This window comes from Nicotiana attenuata, unplaced genomic scaffold, assembly GCF_001879085.1.
Source record: "Nicotiana attenuata strain UT unplaced genomic scaffold, NIATTr2, whole genome shotgun sequence".
Taxonomy (NCBI): domain Eukaryota; kingdom Viridiplantae; phylum Streptophyta; class Magnoliopsida; order Solanales; family Solanaceae; genus Nicotiana; species Nicotiana attenuata.
In genome coordinates this window covers 381,154-391,890 of record NW_017670909.1, presented here as the reverse complement: position 1 = coordinate 391,890, position 10,737 = coordinate 381,154, and the positions used below count along the sequence as shown (strand labels likewise).

At 36.0% G+C, this 10,737-nt stretch overlaps 1 protein-coding gene across 1 annotated transcript; it reads left to right on the top strand.

The window, feature by feature from the left end:
- The first annotated feature begins 1,837 nt into the window (after positions 1 to 1,837).
- LOC109244410 (transmembrane emp24 domain-containing protein p24delta3-like) lies at positions 1,838 to 10,405 on the top strand. The gene is made up of 4 exons (XM_019411493.1): positions 1,838 to 2,193; positions 8,866 to 9,078; positions 9,209 to 9,285; positions 9,968 to 10,405. Exons 1-4 carry the CDS (start codon positions 1,975 to 1,977, stop codon positions 10,110 to 10,112), a joined length of 654 nt encoding a protein of 217 aa, XP_019267038.1. The 5' UTR covers positions 1,838 to 1,974; the 3' UTR covers positions 10,113 to 10,405.
- The last annotated feature ends 332 nt before the right edge of the window (positions 10,406 to 10,737 follow it).

Genomic DNA, 10,737 nt, shown 5'->3' with positions numbered 1-10,737 from the left:
CTAGCAGGGGTCTTGCTTATGTTGTATCAATGTCATCTTTGTTTGAATGCATCAAGGTATTTTACAAAGCTTGCAAACAAAAGTATTATAAATATACTATTTTCTCTTAAAACGGTAAGCTCGACATAACATAAGATAAGCCATACATTTTTAAGCACTAACCCAGTAAGTGATAGACATCTAAATTCCCCGAACCTAGTCTAAGTCCTATAGAGCTACCTCAGATAGATTTTAGGGGGTGCCTAACACCTTCTCCTTTGAAGAACAAGAACCCTTACCCAAAATTTCACATGTTAGCAGACTAATAAGGTAATTTTAGTAATTAAATAGGTACCATAATATACCTTTAAATATTAGATGGCGACTCTCTTTTATCATCAACAGGGAAACCACTAGTTGAATCTTGTTTTGACTCGTGCAAAATAGGGTGCAACAAATATGAATGAGCTAAAAGGATGTAAATGTATCTTGTATCAGCATCTATCCCATTGGCTTCCATCAATTATCTGACTTCTATATTTATTTTGTTGGATAGCCACAGAATTGTGGTATAAAGATAACAAACACACAAAGCACAATATATGCCTATATGGAGGTGTACGAAAATGAAAGCACGGTCGTGCTGACAACATGTTAAGAAATTAAACCCAAAGTAATAATATGAAACTAGAAAATAGACAAGAGATGTAGAGAGGAAGAGAGAACATTCTTATTTCTCTAGTGTTGTTCGTGTGTATGTGTCAACATGATTCTCAATTACTCTATTCAAAGGGTTACATTGAGGAACATCAAAGGGTGTTACGAACATGGTATTAATTATTGAGATCATGGACGAAGATCATGAAGGAGGTTATGGAGATGTGAGAGTTACAATCATAATGGTGAGTAGTGGGGAGTTAATTACATGATGGAGAAGAGTAGTGAGAGTAAATTTTTTATATGTTATAGACATCCACTACCATATTAGAATATTTTATAACAATTAATAATTTTTTAACATATATACAAGGAGTGAGACAAAGCAACTGGTTTTGAATGAACCTATACCTTACATTTTACATCTGCCCCTGCCTTTCGAATGAACCTACAACTTACATTCTAACTTCAGGCTTACTCAAGAAAGTGCCATGCCTAAAAACACTTATAAAATCTTTTCTGTACATTGGACTCAGACAAGGATTGAACTAAGACTAACATTAGCTAATTAGGCACCGAAATTGGACAACACATCTTGTAGCTGAATGTTAAAACTTGCCCTAGCCTATAAAACTGTTGAATACATCTGTTTTCGAATATTTTGACTTTTTACATTCAGGTCCCGTTTGGCCATAAATTTTGTCAAAATAAATTTGAGATTTATTTTCAAAACTCATGTTTGGCCATAAATTTTGCTCATATTTTGGCCAAATCCCAAATCAAAAATTTCAAATTCCAAAATCAGCTATTGAGCTGAATTTGGGCCAAAATCCCAAAACTTGGGAATTATATACATGTTTATTCAGAATAAAGTTGGAAAATATGTTTTGAAAACGTATGTCCAAACATATTTTCATCTTCAAACAAAACTCCACCCAAATCAGATTTTTCAAAATAAATTTGGGATCTATGACCAAACGCTAGCTCAAAGTCAATTTACAATTTGAGATGATAAATATTAATTGAATGGAAAAAAAATCCAAGTAACCTTCACGTCCTAACTGGAAAGTCTCCCCCTAAAAGATGCATTCCTATTGGACACCGTGGAAGAAATTGCGTGGCGCCAATCTAGTACAACTACCCTTCAATACCCACGCGCGCTTTATCAAACACCGCCGACGTTCAAAGTAGCGCGTACATACACGCTCACCAACGTATAGAATCTGAGCTACACCAAAACTCACATATAGCATTTCAAAAGTCTTCTCTCCCTCTGAAAATAAGAACAAATCTGAAATCTGAAAATCTCATCTCAGATTCCATTAGTAGAAACAAAATATGGAGTTGACTGAATTTTTGGTGTTACTGTTGTTGACTACTGCGGCGGTGCTGGCGGTGGCGCCCACTGCAGAGGCGATATGGATGGAAGTGCCGAGCTCGGGGACTAAGTGTATATCTGAGGAAATCCATTCAAACGTCGTCGTTTTAGCTGATTACAATGTAATCGGCGACGAAGAGCACGCGCAAGCTAATGTTGTCCCCACCATCTCCGTCAAGGTAAAGCACCGCAGAATTTATCATCAGTTCTTTAATTTTAACTGATTTATGCTAAGAAGATTTTGACGTAGAGATATTTCTGATACTATGATGTATATAGTAGCTGTAGGATGTAATTTGGATCCAATTGAGCAACTTTAAGTGTGCTGGTTGGATTTAAAACCTCTTAATTTGAGTTTCCTGCAACTACTTATTAAACTAGGATAGAAAATGCTAGTATCACATATTGAGCTTTGATTGCAAAAGACTAAGCACACGTTGGACTTAATCTCGTAATTTTGATCTTCCATGTCAACTTGATACAGTTAATCTAAGATTATAGAAGAAATAAAATGTTGTTAAATTTCACATTGGGAGCTATTTTTCTGTTCAAGCTATAGAAATATCAAGAAGCGTTTGACCGCAAAAAATTCAATCTGTATCACATAAATTGGAATAGACGAATAGATATTAAACCACATCAATAAAGTAATGAAATTAGCGAGGTCTCAACTTCTAAGATAGACACTAACAAAGTAGGTTTATCCTTCGATTCTTCAATGCTTTTTTAGTGTTATTATTGGCGAGAGCTTGTTGTGTTGTTAAACTATAGAGCATCGTATGGTGTCATTTTAGAGCATGGTCTTACGCATTCTATAGATCCTTATGGGTGGAAGGCACTTGGTTCTCTCATGGTCTATGTTGTTCAGATCCTTCAAAAATGCCGCCCTGGTGTGTGTTGGATCCTCCTGCATTTTTTGAGGATCCGAGCAACATAGCTCATGGTTGGGTGAAATCATATACTAAGTTGTACTATGTCCTCAACTACGTATTATAGTGTAGACGGAGTCAAGTTTATTCTAGAAAAAAAGATCATCCGTATTTTCGCTTAGTATGTTCGCTTACTCCGATTACCTTATCTAAAGAGAGTTGGTTTCCTTGGGGAAGATCAATGCTTGTATGTTTCGAAATTCTGAAAAATCTCTATTACTTTTCTTGATTATAGCTCTACTTTTAGCAGCCTCACCTATCCAACACCCCTTCAGTCAAATAGTCCTGTACCTAGTGGCTAGTGCCTCTTTAAGCATAAATGCTTTCTTGTCAATCCTAAATCAAATTATCCGACATTTTTCATGGATTCAATAATAGAACTAAAGAAAGATTTGCCTTCAAAAGAAGATGTTAAGAATTTGAGGAGCTAGTCAGAAAGAGAGGGATGGATTGCTTTGTGATTAACACTAGAGATCTATTACAAAATGAAAAATCACAGCTACTGTTTCATTGCTGAGCTACCTATGAGGCTTGGAAGCTATAAAGATGCGGAATAAAATAATCAAGTGGTCCAGTGCCTTGATTGATATTCTTTTGCTGAACTGTATACTGTTCACATGGTAATAGATGCTTAGATGTATTTAGTAGTGTTTAATGACGTCTGTGTGACTTATATTCTTGTATCACAAAATGATCCTTGTATTAAAACTTTTTTTTATTTATCCATTTCTTATATGTCCAATTTATGTAAACTCTTTCTATTTTGATATTCCATAATTTCACACTTTGCTCCAATAGTAATAATTCTCCATACAATTTTCACAAATTTCTGGAACTTAAAGTCATTTAGCTAGTCAAATGTAAATCTTAATTTAACAGTCATTTAGCTATTCAAGCTACCAAACAGTCTTTTTAATAGCAGTTTCTTCCACCACTAATCTATACAATAACAACGTGAAATTATTTTCTTTATTTCCATGTAGCCAAAGAGTGTTACATACAATAGGATGGAGGGTTTTTTTTTTTTTTTTTTTGGTGTCATGATGGTGATTAATAGCTGATATGTAAATTTTTATGCATAAGAATGAACTTCAATGCATTCTATTGACATACAAACATATATAATTGTAGTATGAATGCTAAAAAGTTACATGTCCAACTGTCACGACCCAAAATTCCAACCATGGAGCTGTGATGACGCCTAACATCCACTTGCTATGCAAGCCGACATTAGTTAAAGAATTTATCAACTTAACAGTTTTGAAAGCAAAATGTTAATAATTAAACACTGAAATACTCTAAATACATATAATAAATCCATGAATAACATTGTCTATACTAATCCCAGAAATCCGGAGTCACAAGTACATGAGTGACTAGAGCGCTACAAATATAGTCTAAAATGAAACACAATTTTTCGAAACAAGATAAACAGTAAAAAAAAGATAATGAAGAGGACCTTAGGGACTGCGAACGTCATGCAGCTGTACCTCAAGTCTCCGGGATAGACCTGATCGGAGCAATCTCCTCTAAGCGCTGCCAGGACCAACATTGGGATCCACACAAGAAGTGCAAAAGTTTAGTATGTGTACAACCGACCCTATGTACTCCTCGACGAAGTGGCTATGACAAGTCACTCATTATAAACCTGTTTGAATAATAAATAGACAACAAAATTATAGAGGAAACGTATACACTTATAAGAACGGGACCCGAAGATCAACTAACAGAGTGCCCCAGAATAACATCATCCGGTAACATCATATCTCAATCCAAAAAATAGAATATCACAGCTACAAATGGTTAGAACACATCATTTCCGTTGCGGCGCGCAACCCGATCCCAACACTATTTCAATATTTGTTGCGGCGTGCAACCCGAACCCAATATCATATCAATATCTGTTATGGCGTGCACCCTAATCCATTATCATATCATTTTCATTCTGTTGTGGCGCGCAACCCATTCCCTATATCATTTCATTATCATCAACAGCTTATTACAACAAATCCTTAATCTCAACATAAAATGGAAACCCAAGCTTATAAATCACCAAGGAACTACGAGTACAACCAGAGAACAACCAACAACTCAAATTCATAAAGTATCCTCATATCGTAAGCCAACACGAACCTCGACAACTCATTAACGCAAGAATAGCCAAGGGCTCACACGATCGGATATACTTAATAAAGTGCAACAAGTAAGGTAAAGGCAATAAAGGCATGTAAGGCATGAAATAGTAAAGGTGTTCAATAAATGCAAGCAAAAACATATAGCAAGTAAGCAGATATAAACAGGAACAAGTAACAATTAAATGACAGGTAACAAGTAAGGCATAAATAACAAGTAACGACATGTAGCAATCAAGGCACGTAACGAGACATAACATGCAATAAATGATGACATAAAGGTAAATAGCCCACCCCGCATACTTTAACCCGTGATAACGCATATACACCCGTCACCTTGCGTATACATCATCCCCACATATAATTCACGTAGGAAAGAGAACAAATAAGTCCTAATTCCGTCAAGTCAAAGTTAAACACGACACTTACCTCCTTTCAGAATCAAATCAATAATCAACCACGGCTTTTCCTTTAGAACTATCCTCCAAACCAACCGAATCTAGCCGAATATAGTTCAAACAATTCAAAACAAGCTTTAGAAACTACCCACGAATGAAAAATGTTCAATATTGATCATATATGAAAAAGTCAACCCCGGTCCCGCTTGGTCGAAACCCGAGATTCGGACAAAATCCCGATTACTCATTGACCCCCGAGCCCGTTATGTAATTTGTTTCAAAATCCGACCTCATTTTGAGATCTAAATCTCAATTTTACAAAATTTCTAAGTTCTACCCAAAACCCATAATTTCTACCTTGAAGTTCATAGATTTGATGAAGAAATTCATGGGAAAGTAATGGGAATTGATGGAAAATAAATTAGAGTTGCTTACCAATGAATTTAGGAAGAAAAAACTCTCAAGAAATCGCCTCAATGGAGTCTAGGGTTGAGAATTGGTGTAAATGAGCTAATTCCCGATTTTCCCAACTTTTACCCAGGTGCAGATGTCGCAATTGCGAACTGATATCCGCAAATGCGAACAACTGATCGCAAACGCGATCAGTGTCACAGACATGCGATAGTCGCAAATGCGACATAATCATCGCATTTGCGAATAGCCCCCCCAATCGCAAATGCGAGTAATGCTTCACATAGCTGTTCTTACTATGCACTGTGTTCGCAAATGTGACACTAAGATCGCAAATGTGATCCCAGCTCACTTCGCAAAAGTGAACTAAATTTACTTCACAAATGCGAAATTCCAGCCCCGAGCCCATATTCGCATTTGCAGCGTCAGGCTCGCAATTGCGAGCAGGTCTTCGCAATTGCGATACCTGCAAGTTTACACCAGCAACAACTATGCATCAGTTGTTCCAAATCAGTCTGCAATGCACCTGAAACTCATAGCTTCATTTAAAACGAAATTTTACAATCTTTCACATAACGCGCAGTAACGCCCTCGAGTCACTCGAGACCCCAATCGAACATGCGTACAAGTTCAAAAACATCATACGAACCTACCGTAATCGTTTAAATATCGATTCGATATCGTTTACCAAAATACGTTGACCGTGGTCAACTCTAGCCTTATTTTAAGTCAAAAATCATGTTTGCTTCAAAATTCCACTTAAAAGCTTTCCGAATAAAGACACGCACCACGTACGCAAGTCATAAATCATCAAATGAAGCTATGAGAGGTCTCGGAATACAGAAATAAAGGCTCGTACTTAAAACGACCTATCGGGTCGTCATACCAACATGTTAAAAATTGAACAGCATGCATGTGTATGGCTTGAAAATTGTGTATGCATGTGTCTAAGATATAATCTAATTAAATGCATACAGAAACATGTCTATGCCGTGCACATCATACCTAGCTGGTGTATGTGTCGTGTGAAGTTAGTGCTTAATACTCCTTCTGTCCCATAATGATTGTCTTAGTTTATACTTTTTCTCTGAGATAGTTTGAATGAGTTAACGTACGTAAGTTTCAATGGATTTATTCAGATAATAGTTGGTAGCTGCAAAAAGAGTGTTAGATCTCAGATCAAGTTTAAAATTATACAAATACTCCATCTTGTCCCATTTTATGTGACATTATTACTATTTGGGGAGTCTAATACTCCATCCGTTTCAATTTAGATAATATAGATTGGCTTGACACAAAGTTTAAGAAAAAAGAAGAAGACTTGTGAAACATGTAGTCTCTTTGTGGGACCATAATATTTGTGTGGCTATAAAAGCTTCTCATTAAGGGTAAATCGGTTAAAACGAAAAGTGTAAAGTTAAATTGTTTTTAAATGTGTCATTCTGTTTGGAACAGATTAATAAAGAAAGTGTGTCATTTAAATTTAAACGGAGGGAGTAGTTTTTTATTTGTCTACTATTTTATAGACATATTTCAATATTGAACTATTGACTGTTCGGTCTTATAGTACTTTTATGCAGTTTTTAAATCTATATATTTTATTTCAAAAATTTGAAAAATCTATATCCGATTTTACACCGAAAATTAGGGGCTTTGACCGTTGTACTTTGAACCTCATAACATAAAATGGGATGGAGATAGTATTATTTGTTATATGTTAATTAGAATTACTGCTGATTTTATAATTCTACCTAGAAGGAAAATTTCCGCCTTCTTTGGAATATTGAGTAAGCGGAGCATGATATCAGACAAAATCATACGTCTGGAGTCATATATGCAATGTTATCCGCTGATAAAATGCATCCACTGGTGAAAAAGTTTTGTTATTTCGAGAAGAAAATGATATAAGCTATAGCCTCTTGACAAATGTTTATAAAATGCATGCTTGAGGAATGGTGACATTGCACACAATGTGCCCAAGAGTGTCAAATGTGTATCAAGCAAGAAAAAGATTTTTGGACTTGGTCAGATTGTGTCAAACATGAATCTCGCAGTGACTATCATTTTATAGTATTCCTCCGTTGATAAAGGAAAATTAACCCGAAGACAGCGTCCATGACCTTTGTCCTTGTTGGATCCTTGTGTTCCTCGTAAGCAGGATGAAAGCAGAATGGACTCTTTTGGCAACACTTAACTTCTCAGATTTTTATGTTCTCAGAGACAGCCTACAAAAGAATGAAGTTTTGAGATTTAATTAATCAGTGAAAAGGCGAGCGTCTGAAATTTGAGTAGCGTACCAACTTTTGGACGATTTGTTCTCTTTAGGTTCTTAGTCATCTGCTAGTACTTCGATTTCAATTGTAGAAACTTGTTGACCATGCATCATATAAGCTTTTAGTCAAGAAAAATAGACCGGGGAGGATCAATCTGGAGTCCAGTGACAAATAGAATTCAACACATTAGTTTTTTTTCCTTCTTTTTGATAGGTGATGAACACTGATTTTTAACCACTTAATTCATTGTAAATGGAATTCTGTAATTGGCTTCACGTGTTTCATTCTGTGAAAAGGAGGATCAAAGAGCCCCTAGCCTGAGCTAGTAATGAACATGATTTCCTTATTGTGCTAAGGTGATAGCTTTAAGACATACACTTTATGTCTTCTCAAAGATTATAAATTTACATTATAGGGAATAATTTGTGTTGCATCTCTCATTAAGTGATACATTATTTCTATGTACAATATGTGTAGACAAATTATCTCATCTTCGTTGAGGTCAATCTAGGGATGAAATGTTTCATGCTAACATTATAGCTCAACACTGATATATTTGAAAATTTTATTAGGGCTATACTACTGATTAAATCATACATAAACAAGGGTCAGGTCTCGATTAGCCTTGAGAAAAGTAATTTTGTTTTGCACTTATTTCCACTTATGGTGCAGTTTTCATGAGCTTGATCATTGCAACTTTCTTTTTAGGTCACATCACCATTTGGAAACAATCTTTACCATAAAGAGAATGTCACTCATGGTCAATTTGCCTTCACAACCACTGAGGCTGGTAACTACTTGGCATGCTTCTGGATGGACAACCATGCCCCTGGGGCTAAAGGTGTGACTATTGGTGTTGACTGGAAGACAGGAATCAGTGCAAAGGATTGGGAGTCAGTTGCAAGGAAGGAAAAGATAGAAGTAAGTTCACAAGTATATAATTGCCATCCACACTAACTCCCTCCATCGTGGAGGGACTAGTTATTGTGTATGCTTCTCTTTTTTAACTAATCATGTTTTATTCTTTCATCATGTGTTTTTTCCCTTGTAGGGTATCGAACTTGAGTTGGTGAAACTTGAAGGGATAGTGCACGCCATTCAGGAAAATTTAGAGTACCTGAAGCATAGGTAACTAACTTTCTCAAATGTGCTCCAGACCCCAGATTATATATGTTTGCGGTTTGCTTTCATTGCTGTTGGAAGTCCTTTAACTTTTTTAGTTGTATACCTTTCCCTCTTGCGTTAGAATCCATTCATGCGTGTATGCCAATGCTGGTTTCTGAAGCCTCAAGTCTTTCATTTCATAAACTTATGACTAATATTTCCAGCAGGAGTCTGCATATTAATAGTGATGAGAAGCTGGTTTTCTCGTGCTGTATCCAAAAGACAACAAAGGAAATCTATAGTGGAGACTTTAGGATAGTGGATAACTTATAATTATGTACTCAACTTTGCAACTCTCTGATACTTTACTTAGTTCAGAGAGCAACAAGTAATGGCTGACCGTTTCAAAAATGTCAAGGGTAACTGATGTAGTGAACATAGTTGCTGCTGACTTTGTTCTTTGTAGTGAGCATAGTTGCTGCTGTCCTCATAGTTTTGATTTATGAAGACCTAGTTTTGATTTATGAAGACCTAATAGGGAAGTGTGTTATAAAATCATCAGTTCTGAGACAAAATAAGTTAAGGTAAAGATAATTGATTTTTTTTTTTTACTTTTTCAGTAACCCTTGGTGCAACCGATGCTTCTATCCTTCTTTTGGCTACTACCTCATAAGTAACATGGTTTTTTCTTGTATGCGTGTCGCAGGGAAGCAGAAATGAGGGAAGATAATGAGGAAACTAATGCTAGAGTGGCATGGTTAAGCATAATGTCCCTTGGTATATGCTTAGCAGTTGCAGCTCTGCAACTATGCTATCTGAAGTCCTACTTTCGCAAGAAAAAGCTCATTTAGATTTGACAAATTTTTCCATCACACGAAAATGTAGCTTATAGAATAGATCAACCACAACTTCTCATCTATCTGCCATAAGATCTAAAATTCTTTCTTCTCTTCACTTGTATCCATTTGTTGCTTCTGTAATGGACTATTTTGATCCACAGTGAACCAAAAGGACGGAGATCATATCTTCTGTAAGTGAAACTACTAGTGCCCTATGCTCAGGGAACAAGTGCAATCCAAATGTACATCATTCTTCTACTTTTAGTTGAGCTAATACTAATAAATATTAGTATTAATTGAGACCGCACCAGGGAGTCCAGTTACAAATGAGTCTCTACTACAAAATTTAGGAAGTTAACCATATCTATTAAAGCATCTTAAATTGTTTTTAAGTTGCACCAATAAACAAGGTCTGTTACACTTGGGGACTTCAACATATGACTAGGCTCAATTGCACCATGAAAACGTCTGTGATTTTCTCCCTATCCTTTATCACCACAATGTTTGCCGGGATTCTAAACCAAATCTTGCGCAAAGTCATTTGTGTCTTCCTACCAGCCACCTAACGTAAGCTTTTGGGAAATTTAAATTGCTTAGATTCTGCCAAAGATTGTACATTTTGCCACATCATTTACAA

Coding starts and splice junctions, on each gene's coding strand:
- LOC109244410 (XM_019411493.1), top strand. CDS start 1,975: ATGGAGTTGACTGAATTTTTGGTGTTACTGTTGTTGACTACTGCGGCG. Junction 2,194..8,865: donor TCCCCACCATCTCCGTCAAG/GTAAAGCACCGC, acceptor CTTTCTTTTTAG/GTCACATCACCATTTGGAAA. Junction 9,286..9,967: donor TTAGAGTACCTGAAGCATAG/GTAACTAACTTT, acceptor TGCGTGTCGCAG/GGAAGCAGAAATGAGGGAAG.